Here is a 15,168-nt window from a genome sequence, read left to right on the forward strand (position 1 = left end):
CCAGAGGGTGGAGACTGGGAGAAGGGAGCAGAGTGGCACTGGCCAGTCAGAAAAACATCCTGACTGCGCTTGATGCCCTGATGAACATGGAGGAAGCATAGAGTGAATGGCAAACCCTATCTCCTTGCTCTTCAACCTGAGATTTTACTCGGGAGCAGAGGCAGTCTTGGGTTGTGTGGCTTGTTTGGCTGCACCGGGTGCTGGCACCACAGGGGGCACCACAACAACGGTATTGAATGGAGCAAAAGAGGCAGGGGTGCCGAGACCACATAACACTGGTCATGAAAGACCTACATTGGCTCCCAGTACGTTTCCGAGCACAATTCAAAGTGTTGGTGCTGACCTTTAAAGCCCTAAATGGCCTCGGTCCTATACCTGAAGAAACGTCTCCACCCCCATCATTTTGCCCAGACACTGAGGTCCAATTCCGAGGGCCTTCTGGCGCTTCCCTTGCTGCGAGAAGTGAGGTTACAGGGAACCAGGCAGAGGGCCTTCTCGGTAGTGGCACCCGCCCTGTGGAATGCCCTCCCACCAGATGTCAAAGAGAAAAACAACTACTAGACTTTTAGAAGACATCTGAAGGCAGCCCTGTTTAGGGAAGCTTGTAATGTTGTATTTTAATATTTTGTTGGAAGCCGCCCAGAGTGGCTGGGGAAACCCAGCCAGATGGGCGGGGTATAAATAATAATATTATTATTATTATTATTATTATTATTATTATTATTATTAGCTCTGTAGCTGCATAGGATCAAGATCACATGGGACCATTTGGACCTATCAAGGGAGGGGATCCTGTGCCCCTGCAGATGTTATTGTATTGCTACTCCAATCGCCCACAACCACTGGCAATGCTGACTGGGACTGAGTTAGAGTTCAACAACAACAACAACATTTATTATTTGTAGCCCGCCTATCTGGCTGGATTTCCCCAGCCACTCTGGGCAGCTTCCAACAAAAGTCAAATACAGTGGTGCCCCAATAGACGAATGCCTCACTAGACGAATGCCTCGCTAGACGAAAGGCATTCGCTAGTGGAAGGCTGTCTCGCAAGACAAATTTTTCAATGGGCTTGCTTTGCAAGACGAAAAAATTTTTCCGTCAAACCGCTATTCTCCCATTGGTGCTTGGCAAGACGAAAAATTCGCTATACGACAACACTCGCAGAACCAATTATTTTCGTCTTGCGAGGCACCACTGTACATTAAAATATCACACATTAAAAGCTTCCCTAAACAGGGCTGCCTTCAGATGTCCTCTAAATGTCTGGTTGGAGGCAACAACATCTGAAAGGCCACAGGTTCCCTCACCTTTGCTTTTATATAGATGAATATGCATGTTATTAAAAATGTTATCAATAAGAACAGAACATTTCCGAATAAATGGACCTGCAACATTTCACATTGTGGCAACCCTTCTCCAAGCATCAGAATACAGTAGGTGCATTACATCATACAGTCCAATATCCTCATCTCTCCACAGGAAAGAATGTGGAGGTTATTAGACAATTACTTAGGCAGACATAATTGGCTTATTCCAGCTGAAGATCTGGCTCCTGACTCTACACAGCTTTGAGATATTAAAAAAATAATTTAAAAACAAAAAAAGATTAGCATGAGACAAGTTCCAGGCAGGCCTGCAAATATGCATATCAGATTTTCCAAGGCAGTGCTCTATTTTCTGCAGATTCTCTGATTCTTATAACATCATTCCACTCCCTACTGAGCACCTTCATTCGTCATAAGATTTATTCCCTTTTATTTCTCTGCTATTCCCCCCCCCCATTGCTGTGGGTGGGAAGAACTCTGTGTACTGTTTTCTATTTTACCCACCCTCAATATATCCTCGCAACAAGCTTCTTGCTGCGTGAGCATATTAATGTTGCCATATTTGCAGGAAAATGTTTACAGCATGAGCTTCCAGTTTGCAAACAATGGGCCCCCTTTAAACTCTTGTGAAATCAATAGGAAGTTTGTGTACCACATTTGTTGCTAAGTCAATGGCGTGGCCTTGTCATTATGTCCTTCAGTTGTCTTCCCATCATTTCTTGACTGAGGGCCAACCTAAATGTTACAAGGCAGATGCGTGCCAGTCATCCCATATGCATCTTTTTAAAAGCAAAAAACAAAAAGCTGCCGCTGGCTACTTCTATCGGCAATGGAGGAACTGCTTAGCGCCCTTCCTCTCACCACAGACAAAATCCGACATCCACCCCACAGGTGAAAAAGCATACAGGCACCTATCGCATTGCACCTTTAATAAATCCATAGGTGCATTTAGCAACATGCAGGCTCTTTCATGTTTTAATCAATATATACTTTTGATTTCCTTATGGAGCACATCAAGATAAAACTCGTATATACTCCTGGAGACTCCTATTGAGATTCGAGAAACTGCTTAAAAATGTAAGGAGGACCCTGCTAGATCAGGTCAAAGGCAGGGTAGCCCATGCCAGAAGTGTAGATTTTGGTGAATTGCATTAAAAATAGCTCCATTTTTAAAATTTTGCCAACCCCCCCCCCCCAACTTTTGTGTCCGGATATTCACTTTTTGAAATATGGCAACCCTAGTCATCTAGCCCAGCATCCTGTTCTCAGTTCCTATGGGAAGCCTGCAATGACAACCTGAGTGCAACAACACATTCCCACTTACGATTCTCAGTACCTGGTGCACAAAGGCTTAATGTCTCCAAGCATACAGATAGATGCTTTCCTACATTAATGAAGTAATTAGAAGGACAGAAGTTTCCATCAGTTTCTTGATGTGGTCTATCAATATAAGATTCATATAAGCTTCATAACAAGGGGGGAAACCCCACTACCACACCAAATTAAGAACTTACAGAAAGGGTTTAAGACTCAATTAAGAAGGCACAGGATAAAAGGCACAGCTGCCTAACAAATATTAAGAGCCTGGGAAACACTTAATGCGCAGTGCTGAGGATCAATATCACCTTTTTTTGTACATTCCTTCCTATCCTTAATTAAAGAGCATGTCAGCCAAAGTTTAAAAGCGTATTAACTTTTCCACATCTGTAGCTGTTTGTTGTTTTCTGGGAAAGAAGCTTGTTATTTTCAAGGGAGCTAGCAGCATGCTTCTAACGAGGCAGGAAGAAAACAAGATTCCTCTGAAAAGCATCAACAGTTGTACACCATGGAAGACTAGCCAACTATAACTGTTGGAAACGTTCACGGATAAGTTCCCGCTTGCACCACAGCTGTACCCAGAAAAGGGTGGAAGATCAAATACCTGCAGAGCAGAATTGGGTTTTTGTGTGCAAAGGTGAACAAAGAACAGTAGCTTGTGAACCAGGTAAGTTGTGCAGAAGAGGAAATCTGAGCACGTCTAGCTTGTCGTGCCAGCTATGCCTGATGGCATTCCTTCTTTGACACAGCTATTAAAGGTGCATATATTTGACCTGCTTTTTCATCTGGCTACCCTAATTCAGCCCATGCTTCACACCACAAACTCCACAGAGCACTAATCCAGCCACCATCACAGATAATCCTCAAACGGGTTCCAAATTCCACCACAGCCATAAAGGCTGACCACTGCGGTACAAGGCAGACCCAGCCATAAGTGCATCCATAATAAGGGACAATGCCTGATTTATTTATTTTTAATAAAGTTAAGGAGACCAGGATAAGGGAGGCTTAGCAAGCATACTCCTACCTCTGCCTTCAGAACACAACCCTTGTTTTCCAGTGTTTTGTCTACAGTATTTGGAGCAGTGCAGCAAAACAGAAACAAATAGATTCTCCCCTCCCCACTTCCAATAACCTACTAAGAGTTCCTTTATTTCTGTAACCACAAGAAAAAAGTGACACTCTATAGCGGTTTTTAAAAGCCTAGCGTAATTCAGAGTTCTGCTGTCTCTCCAGCTTCTGCAAAATATAAAGCCGCAGTAGGTGGGTCCTTTCATGCTGGGGGGTCTGGAGCATATGGGGGCTTCTTATTTCATGAGCGCCATCCAAAAGAATTGTGAAGTGGCAGACAGGAAGAGGAGCGAGTAGGAAAGCTGGCTCCTGCCTGATATTCATCTGCCAAAGGAAGCAGCACACATCTTGGTCTCCATTTGGGGGGGGGGTAGAAAGAAAGACTTCTTTTTGCACATTAATTTTTGGAGACTGGAAACAACAACTGTGATCATCACCATCAATTCATGTAGTGCCATCAACAGGCATGGGTGATTTACAGAGTACAAGAGGACATGTTTCTGCCCAAAAGACTATAATGTGACACAGGGGAGACAAAAAGAGGAATGGGGATGGGGTGTGTGTGAGAGAGTAAATAGGGAAGCCACATTTGCTGTCTATGCATTTGCACAGGTGTAAGTACAAACCTATCCATTCTTAAAGAAATCAGCCCTGAGTGCTCACTAGAAGGACAGATCCTGAAGTTGAGGCTCCAGTACTTTGGCCACCTCATGACAAGGGAAGACTCCCTGGGAAAGACCCTGATGTTGGGAAAGATGGAGGGCACAAGGAGAAGGGGACGACAGAGGATGAGATGGTTGGACAGTGTTCTCGAAGCTACTAACATGAGTTTGGCCAAACTGCGAGAGGCAGTGGAGAACAGGCGTGCCTGGCGTGCTCTGGTCCATGGGGTCACGAAGAGTTGGACACGACTGAACGACTGAACAACAACAACAAAAGTACATATTGGAGGCACTATGTAAGGGTGGCTCTCCTCTGGTCCTCCAGATGTTACTGGACTCATCGGAAAGAGTACAGGACTCTGTCTTACATCTGGAGGTACTAAGGATTCAATTTGGTACTTATTGCCCCTGAAGCAGATACCCTATGGCCCTTCCCCCTGCCAGCATGGTCACTAGCCAGAGATGGTAGGAGTTACAGTCCAGCAACATCTGCAGGGTCCCAGTGAGTCACCTCTGGACAACAAAAGGCTCCATGGAAAATGTGGGTTTTAAAGAGGGATTGGAAGCACGTAAGAGAAAACGGCATTAGGCAAATGTGTGAGTGTGTGTGTGTTCTAGAGGGTAGGTCCAAGCCAAAGGAGCCACAAAAGGTCAGAGTCCTTTGGACAGCTGAGGGGGGAAGAGCTGAAGGAGTGGAGGTCAGCATAGAGATTATTGGGCTATGAGAGCAGATAAATATGACATGGTTTCAGAAGCCTTTGAAAAGGAGGAGGAGGAGCGCTGGATGCATTAAGAAGAGATGAGAAGTGGGAATAGAGATTTAAAGAGAGGTGTTATATGGGTCAGAGTTATCAGAGAGGTGGATGGTTTTGACAGCAGAAAGCTAGAGAGAGACGGGGTGCATCACACAGTAGTCAGGGCAAGAGATGAAGAGGGCATGAACCAGAGTTTTTGCAGAAGAGGCAGAGAGGAAAGGCTATATATTTGTTGTGCCGCAAAGTTAAGTTGAAGCAACATGGGCTTGGCAACAGAAGTTGATAATGGAATCAAAGGCAGTTATGTTTTGAGGGACAAACAGCCAACTTCTCAAGTCAGGGAGCAGTGGGAGGTAGAGAGACGTATATGCTTTCAACTGCTGGCATTTGTCAGCAGAGTATTTATAAACTTAGCATTTGTATGTCGATCAATACACCTGAAGCAAATCTGAAGTGGCCTCTTTAATCTTGAGTTATAAAGTAACTTTTCCTGTAAAGTTTCCTGTAAGGTCGACAAAGTGTAAAACATCCTAATCCCAGTGGTTATTCCAGGGCAAACAGAAAGGCACTCTGCAAATGCTCAAAGGCATTGTGTCATTTTCCCATCACGTATTCCCAGGCTGAGACATGATTGGCATCATAAAAAGGCTAATATATAAAATAAATGCCTACAACAACGCTGCCAGAAACAAGACAAAAAAAAGTGGGGTGGGGGGAGGAAAAATAACTCAAGACATACTATAAAAGCAGCATTCTAGCCCTGCATACTTTTTATTACAGGATTTAAGAATCCCTCTGAGACACTTGGACAATAACACTAAAAGTCCAATCCCATGCATGTCTGCTCAGAAGTAAGCCCACTCAGTTCAATGGAACCTACGCTATGGCTTAAAATAGCTTAAAATGCAATGAGAAATTGGTCAGATAGCCTCAGTGGCTAGAAGTGCCTTTTACCAACTGTGACTGGTTCGGGAAATATGCCCATTCCTGGACCGGGAAAGCCTGGCCTGTGTTGGTTACTTCAAGACTGGATTACTACAACGAACTCTATGTAGGGCTTCCTTTGCACTTGATCCGGAAGCTGCAGTTAGTGCAGAATGCTGCAGCGTGATTGCTGACAGGTGTGAGGCCTTGTCAGCATATAACACCTGTGCTTAGAGATCGGCCCTGGTTGTCGATTTGCCACTGGGCCAGGTTCAAGGTGTTACTATTTGTATATAAAGGCCTTAACAACTGGGGACCAGTTCACGAGATCACTTTACCCCACCATGCGCTCACTTGACCGCTTTGATCAGCATAATTGGTGCTACTTCAGCTGCTGCATAATACCCATTCTGCATTTGAAAGAAATCGGTCATTTAGTGTGGCAGTACCTACACTTTGGAACTCCCTGCCTATTGAGATCAAGCCGGAACTTTCACTTTACTCTTTTCAGTGCCCGTTAAAAGCATTCTTGTTTAGATGAGCCTACCCAGATGCTTAGAAAGTTGGGGTAATTTTAATCCGTTTTAGTATTTTATATTTTGTATGTTTTAAGGTAGGGTTGTAAAATTCCTCTTGATTTTATTGTGCTATATTTTTGTAAACTGTTTTGAGATTTTATTTATTTATTTATTTATTTATTTATTTACAATCAAGCAGTGTATACATTTTATGAAAGAAAAAAAGAAAACAACAATGCCAAGACTTTGGGTGGAAAGAAGCAGAAGTCCCAGTAAAGGAAGAATGGATACAAAAACTTATGGTACCCAGTATATGCGGAAATGGCGAAACTTACCAGAAGAATAAGAAGTCAAGATAACAAACTTTTTATAAAAGAATGGAAATGGCTTATTGAATATATACTGATAAATTGCAAACAGATAAAAACATTGGGAGGATTGTTGTAATAACCTGCAGTTTCATAAGAGTATATATTTAAAGTAAATGATTAAATGACCAAATCAAATGACTTTGGATATGCAGAAGATATCTCTGGCATCTTGTCCAGCAAGATCAACAAAAGGAAAAAGGATGTACAAAGCCACAATTTTTTATTTACTGGAGAGATGGAGGCAGAATGAGGGGTCAAGAATATGCATTAGCACTCCCCTCAATATGTCCACCTCATGTTTCCAGCACTGTGCTTAATGTATCTTATTCTCTCCAAGGAGCACAAAGCATTATTTCAGCCCTTTAAAGGAAAAGACCAAAATTACACGGGAGAGACACAACTGAATCTTGCAGTGTCCTTTAAAAAAAAAAAAAAAAACTTTGAAGCAGCGATAGGGTTCTCTGCTTCTGATCTGAGCAGTAGCGCTGGAAGAGGAAGGCTTAACCCAGGGATCAGCAAACTAAGGTCCGCGGGCCGGATCAGGCCCAATGGCCTTCAGGATCCGGCCCGTGGACTGTCCGTGGATCGGCATGGTTCATCTGTTCGTTTGGGCTGCGCCATTTCCCCCCCTGCGCCATTCCATCCCTCCCCTCCCTCACGCACACCGTGCCGCCGCCTCCCTCCCTCCTCCTGGCTTCTCCCCACCCTGCCTAGATCAGGAAGGGGGCTGGGCTGAGCGCCATTTTAAGCAGCCTCTCTCCTGCGGCGGCAGCCCCAGGGAAGGTAAGTGCAGCGGCTGGGGCTGGGGAGGAGGACTATTTGCCCCCCTCGCCTCTTCCTTCCAGCCCCCCCCCCCCCCGTTGCCGCTTCTCTGGCCCGCCACAAGGTCTGAGGGACAGTGGACCGGCCTGTGGCAAAAAAAATTGGCGACCCCTGGCTTAACCCTTTGCTCCCTGTACCATTTACCTTCAGTCCTCACTGTTGTCAGGAGACCCATGCAGGGCTACAGGTACCTTTATTTCCCCACCATCCATGGGTCAAATAGCAGCCAGGGAGGGTACAATTTTGTTCAGGAATCCTGCAAGGAAGATAAGCTTAAAACAATGCCCTGCCCCCCCCCACTCCCAAACACAAATACTTCAATCCAGCTTGAAGTCTCCTGTCATGACTGCTTTAAATATAAAAACTTGAAATGTTGAGAAATCTAGTCATTGATCACTTTTATAATTTGGCATGAGGGTTAGACTCAGAGGTAATGATTTGCGCAAGTCCAGCAAGCAAACTTGATATTGGGTATCAGGACATCAACTTCCTGCAACCCAAAGTAGAAGTCTCATTACTGCCCCACAGTGTGTTGGTTGCCATTATCCAAGGCACAGGTGTACAGGCGCTGATCAGAATAAGAGTCTCAGCACACATAACATTAACCACATTGCTCAGATTGCAAATTTGCCCCTTTGCTCTGGTTGCCTCCCCCTCAACATACTTGAGAAGGCAGAAACGTTTCCGCAATTCCGTCAGAATAAATCTCTAATTGTCACTAAATTTCGAGGCTCTTAGGTAAGAAGTTGCCACACAAGACAAATGGCCTGCTCAAGTTACTACTGTATATCCAGCCCAAGACAATAGCAAGCAACAGATGCTTCAGAGTAGAAGAGGCAAAGTGAGTATTTTAAACATTTGTTGAACACCTTAATGACTTCCTGAACTAGATACAGATGGGTAGCCGTGCAGGTATCTGAAGAAGTGTGCATGCACACGAAAGCTCATACCAAGAACAAACTCAGTTGGTCTCTAAGGTGCTACTGGAAAGAATTTTCAATTTTGTTTTCCTGAACTAGAGCAATTTGGGTGGGGTGGAGAATACATCTTATGAGCATTCAGACAATAACATTTTCAGAAAAGGCAGTCTTCCATGACCCCACTAGTGTGCACAGCATAAAAAGTTGGTTGCAAGAGTGCCACGGGTACCTATTGGATAGTACCTGTGACATCTCAGTGAAGAGCACTCCCCTTCCCTCTAGTCACTATCAGACCATTTAAAAGATTTTGAGCACTGCGCAGAAGTACTCGAGCATGAAGGGCTTATGCAATCCTACAAAACAAAAAGGATAGGACAGTAGGGCTGCAATCCTATACTCACTCACCTGGGAGAAAGGTTAATTGAAAACAATGGAATTTGGGTGGCATTGATAGCTTTACCATGCAGTCCTATTCTCTCACTCTGGAAACGATGTCCCACCATTCTGTGAGGGACTGTGCATGCAAGTGTGAGAGTGAGTGTGCATGCACACATGTTTAGAAGCTATCTCCACCCCACCCCCCACATCTGCATTGGGCTGCATCTAGTCCAGTTCACGCTTTCTGCACCATATTTACCGGGTATGTGAGAGTGACCCCCAAAACTACCACCATCTATCTCCCTTCCAGGAACAGAGCAACCCTACAGTAAGTTGACTACCCCTTTGCATTGGTGCAGTAAAGTACAATATATTGTCCAGTCTCTGCTGAAGAAAGCAACACCTGCTAAATGAAGAGGGCCAGGGGAGGGAAGCAAAACTTACTCAGGAGTCACTGTTAATTGAATTATTTAAAAGTTCTTTCATATAAGAAACTTTGGGGTGGAATGGGGGAGGCGATTCCTGTCTTCAGATTCCACTCCCATAAAATAAATTTAAGAAGAGAGGGAATAATACACTAAAATGAATAGTACACGACGCAGTATCAATTTCAGCAAAAGCTGTGTTTGATATATGTACAGACAATTACTGTAGTGAAAGGCAGAGCTGCTACTTTTAATTACAAGAAAACTTTCCTTTTGACTTCCCTGCTAAATGTGCTTTATTGTGGTCCACCTGTGACCGAACTAAAACTGATGCTATAAAATTTTTTCCACTTTGCATGAGTCTTGCAACAAAGTGGTCTGGGTTAAATTCTTTCTTGGCATACCTCCAAGAACTTGGTAGGCTTGCACCTAGAGATCTTTTGCATCTGCAGTTTCTAAGCTGCCTGTTAGGAGAGATATTCTCTCTCTCTCTCTCTCTCCTTGGACCAAATATCCCAGCAATCTAATTTGCTGCTGCAATAGATTCATTTTTATATGCCTGGTGAAGAGATTTGCTAACAACCTGGCTCTGGGCACAGAGACTGACCAGCACAGTGCTTGGCTACAATAGGAGCTATATTAAGTTCCTAGGAAGTACAGAACATGGAGCAGACAGACGGGGTACATATTCAGTTAGACTTCTATTGTGCCTCTGGCTTGAGTCACCCTCCCTTCCATTAACCTGATTTACAGGAAGACTATTTTTCATTTCTGTGAGTTCTGGACAATACTCAAATTATTGGAAGAAAGGTGGGGGAGGGGGCTTTAATGAAATCAGCATGCCCTACAACACAGCATGCCCTACAACATCCTCCACCCAACACACACATTTTAGCCAAACTGTGCTCCCCGATAGCCTTATACAACACAGCAGCTAAGGGGGTTGGGGGTTTCCTGCCTAATCCTTGCCTACATTCCCATGGGGCCAAATCCTTGCCTACATTCCCATGGGGCCTGTGTTGTTGTACATTTAGAACTCATACAACAACCAGTCAGCATTTTCGGGGTGCTGCTATGAACAGGCCGCTTTCATAGAATTGTAGAGCTGGAAGGGACCCGAGGGTCATCCAGACCAACCCCCTGTGATGCAGGAATCTCAGCTGAAGCATCCATGAAAGCTTTGATGGCCTGCACTTTTGGGGCAGCGGCCCATGGCACAGAGCCACAGAAGGGGCCACTGGATGGACCAGCTGGTGCTGAAAGCTAGCAGCCCCCAAAAGGTTTGGCAGGGTCCGCTCTGTGCCACACAAACCATCACATCTCACTCAGACTTAAAAGGAAGGTGGTGCAATGGAACTGTCACTACACTGCCCCCACCCCAAAGTAGACAAAAGTGAGTGGTGGCTGCAAGGAGCATTCACCTCTGGCTCCAGTAATTCACCCACCAACTCTGTCACCCTGGTCAGGAAATGCAGGTGAGCCAGAGGAAATGGCATTGGGCCCAGCCTTGGGCCACTTACCCTCTCTCTCTTCTAGGATCAATGGTGGGGAGGTGCAGGCCTTGCAGGAGCAGCTACTGCCTCCACTCACTTCTCTGGGTAGGGCTGGACTGATACCTGCATTGCCAGGGGGTTGGGTTAAATGACCCTATGGGCTCCTTCTAATTCTATGAAAAGCCTCATGCCCACTGGGTCGCCCTCTCTCTAAGGTGGCACAGGCAGGCCTAACCCCCGTCCACCTGCCACAGCACCAGACAAGAGAGTGTAGGTGAGCAAGCGAGAAGTTGGGTCCTCATGCAAGAAATGTCTGCCTGATTCTCCTGTCCATTCACCAGTGCACAACTTTCCCTAGCAGGCTGCCACTAAAAGAAGTAGGCAAGGGAGCAGGTGAGAGACTCCCAGAGAGAGGGAGGCAGGTGGCAATTAGTTCTTGAAGCCATTGCTTGCTTCATCCAACCATGCAGGAGCAGCGTGGTAGAGGAGAAGACAGGGCAAATGATGGTTGCAAAGAGCAGCAATGCACTACTTTTCACTAGCCCACTGTCTCCCTCTGAGGCTCAACTTAGAACTCTCTCCTTGGGCAACAGGGTGGGAAGGATTAAGCCTAGCAGGGTCATCCTGAGTAAGTGAGTGAGTCACTGCCTCCACTTGGTAGCGCAGCAGTGAGGACTCAACTTGCTGTACCCAAACCCCACCACCGCACACAAACACCCAGAAGTAAACAAGCAAAAAAAATGAGGCACCTTGCACAATTTCCCTGCTTTTACTCTCTTGTACACCAGGGTTGTGTGCATGCCCTACATTTAAAGCACATCCCACCCACACATCCAAAAATCCTGGGAACTGTAGATTCCCCCCACTGTACTACAATTCCCAACACCCATACAAACTACAGTTCCCAAGGTTCTTGGGGACAGACACCTGCACTCTCACTCTCTCCTCTCTTTCTCTCTGCGGTGCCACAGGTCTCAATCCTGCCCCTCCCGTGTTCCTCCCACCAGCAATCAGCCAGCCACCTCTGCCCACCTGCTTGCCCTCATGTTCTTATCAGTACGAGGGTTGTGTTGGAGGGGTGTACGCCAAACAGACGGGTCACCAAGAGCCCCCAGTCCCCACCACCCACAACCTCCAGGGTCAAAGTGGGGGAAATCAAAAGAATTTCCAGGGAATTGCTAGGACCTCCTCTCTAAGCGTTGGGTCCGAGCAACAGCTCAGCCTGAGCAAACCAAGTTGCAGCAGACGCTCGAAGCAGCCCCGGGGGGCCATTCTGCCCATGGCCCATTGACCGCTCCTTCAACTGCCGCCGCGTCCATTTCAACTCCCTCGGTCCCCCCCCCCCCGCGCGCGCTCTAGCACCTCTTCCCGAGCCGCCCTGCTCTGTCAAAAGGCGGACCTACCTCCAGCTCTTGTAACCATTCCCAGGTGCCCTAAGCAGGGCAAGGAACCAGCGTCACAACCCCCCACCCCCACGGGGAAGCCTTGGGAGACCGCTGGTCTAAAGGGGAAGAGAAGGGGTTGCATGTGTGGATACTGACCGGCTGTGGGAACATCGGGCACCAGCTTGAGGGGGCCGATCTGGCGGATCTGAAACGCCGTCCTCACTTCGTGGCAGCTGGGATTCTTCACTCCGGAGACCCCGCCGCACAGTCCGGCCGCCGCCGTCGCCAGCAGCAGGAGCCCGAAGCGTCGCCGGCACAAGAAGACCCCATGGCTCCTGTCACCGGCCATTTCCACATTCCCCACCAGAGACGGAGATAAAGCCAGGGACGCCCAGCACGTCCCCAGAAAAAGTCAATCAGAACAAACACAAGGGAAGTGTGGGTGGACGCGCGGGGGGTGGGGGGTGGGGGGTGGGGGGGAAAGAAAAGGAATCGGGTGGAAGTGGGTGGCACCGCCGCCCAGCAAGCTATGAGCAAAGTTGCACTGGGCAAAGTTGCGAGTTGAGGAAGGGGGTGGGCGGTGGAGTGAGATTTAAAAGGAAGGAGCCCCGCTCGAGACGGTGCGCTGCACGCTGCCTGCCGAACGCTGAGAGCGGCAACGTTCCAGCCTCCGAACGTTGAGAGCCTGCGAGCGTGGGGGTTTCCCTTTCCTTTCCCCACTCAGCGTTCGAACCGTGGAACGCTCGCAAAGGCGGTCCAACCCCGGGGAAAACGCTAACGTTCGACTTCGAAACGTGCCTTTCCCCCTACCCTCCTCCTCCTCCTCCTCTTCGTCCTCCAAGCGGCTCTACTTCCAATGAACGCGTCTGGCGGGAGGTGGTCGTGGTCCTGGCGGCCCAGCCCTCCTCGCACAGTAGGGTATGTCTGTGAAAGGGGGAGAGGCAGATCTCGCTCATTGGCTTGTTGCTATAATTGGGCTCCTTTAAATAAATAAATAATCCCCACTTTAAGGAGAGAGAGAAAAAATCTTGAGGAGATCTCCTTTAAAGCCGCACACACTGACGCAGCAAGATCCCGTGCGTGCAAAGTCGCCGAGGAACGACTCTCTGCTGTAACGCAGGGGGTGGGTGGGGTGCGGGGGGGGGGAGGTTTATATAGTTGGGTGCCAGGGAACTTCTCCAAGGACTGCGGGACAGCCTTTGCTTGGCACTTGCTGAGAGCCGTAGCCTGTGAACGGAAGTCCCAGCATCAGGTTATACTGCGGGGATCCGATTTTTGAAAAGTGCGACCCAGTTAAGTGCACGTGCGTGATTTTTCAAAGAAAAGACCTAAATCGCGCCGCGAGTTTATGCACATGTGCCGGCCCGTCTTGGGCTTTGAAACGGCTTGGGTGTCACACCGGCTTCTGTGGGTTATAACAGCAGCTTGGTTTGCAAAAGATATCCTTTCTCTCTCCATGCCTGGAAAAGCTCCAGTGATGTCAATATATATAGGGAAAGCTGTTGTCAAAGAAAGCAAGAAGAAACCCTAAAGAATGAAAACAAACCAGGCAGAGAGGCATCGCTGAAGAAAGCAAATGCTTTCATGCAACTGCACTTCTGAACAGAATAATTGACAGTGCAGCTAGATCAGACCAACGCCCTATTTAATCCAGAATCCCGTTTCCCTTGGTGACAAGCAGATGCCTATGAGAAGCCCACAACAGGACATGACAGCAAAAGTTTCATCCCCTCCTCTCCCCATTGTTCTCCAGTTACTGGTATTCAGAGGCATGCGAACTCTGATCATGAGTAATAGATGCATCTTCCATGTTGCAAGATTCATGCACTGAGCAGGGAGTTGGACAAGGTCCTTTCTAACTCTGAAAAATCCTACGATTCCATGCTTACTCAGAAATAAGTCTCACTGGGTTCTCTGGAACCTACCCCCCCCACACACACACATGAGCAGGCGTAATATTGCTGCCCTAAGCACGCACCCAAACACAGCATTAGGGTTGCCACCTTTTTATTTTTAGCAAGGATCATGTGCCTTTTAACAGCTGCTCAAGAGGCGTAATTCAACAGGTGTATCTTTTCCTGAGCTGAAGTAGTGATGAAAAAAGCTTCACATGTTGAATTTCTGCCATATGTGCATCTATTAAGACTTGGGAGCTCTGCCAAGGGCAGGGGGCAGGATGGAGGAAGAAAAAACTTCAGTGCACACCAATCATATGCAGAGCTTAATTTGAATCCGGGCTCAGCTCCTGTCATTATTTTCAGTACCAGAAAGCAGGAAAGGTGAATAGCAGCTGCTGCTTTTTAACAATGAAGCAGCCGTTAACAACCTGGTGCCCCTCAGATGTTGTTGGACTACAACTCCCATCAACCCCAGCCAGCACAGCATCTGACCCTGGTGAAATTATACTAGAATTGTTCAGAATCAGAAATAGTCCTAAGAAAGAGCAATTTCCATGGTCTTTCTTGAACTTAACCATGCCATGGTCTACAGATAATAAACAAAAAGCACAGGCTGACATGCTAGTCAATTTAGTGGGAGGGAGGAAGAGCTTCAAAATCCAGAATAAGGTGATGCCCTTACTAAGACCAACGAAAAAGCTCCAGAATACTGATCCAGCTTCTAACATCTGGTAGGATGTAAAACCAAAAGGTGGGGGAGACGAGACAAGAAGCAGGGAATGGGGCAGTTCCTTCCCAAGTCTGCAGTTTATAACAATCTTGTGCTGGAATGCAGGAGGAGTTTTGCAAACATAGTTGGATTAACTGCTCAAGTGTAAAACAGGTTGTAAAATGTATCTAGGGC

At 46.9% G+C, this 15,168-nt stretch overlaps 1 protein-coding gene across 2 annotated transcripts in view; it reads right to left on the reverse strand.

Moving 5' to 3' along the window:
• LOC117047269 (glypican-5-like) overlaps positions 1 to 12,808 on the reverse strand; it is a 374,186-nt gene extending 361,378 nt beyond the window's left edge. For both annotated transcript variants that reach the window (XM_033150213.1, XM_033150212.1), the window contains exon 1: positions 12,523 to 12,808. In XM_033150213.1, the coding sequence (XP_033006104.1) occupies positions 12,523 to 12,715 (193 nt within the window). In that variant the 5' untranslated portion in view covers positions 12,716 to 12,808. The remainder of the gene's footprint in view (positions 1 to 12,522) is intronic.
• Between the last annotated feature and the right edge of the window lie 2,360 nt (positions 12,809 to 15,168).

Source organism: Lacerta agilis, chromosome 5 (genome assembly GCF_009819535.1).
Source record: "Lacerta agilis isolate rLacAgi1 chromosome 5, rLacAgi1.pri, whole genome shotgun sequence".
In the NCBI taxonomy this organism is placed as follows: domain Eukaryota; kingdom Metazoa; phylum Chordata; class Lepidosauria; order Squamata; family Lacertidae; genus Lacerta; species Lacerta agilis.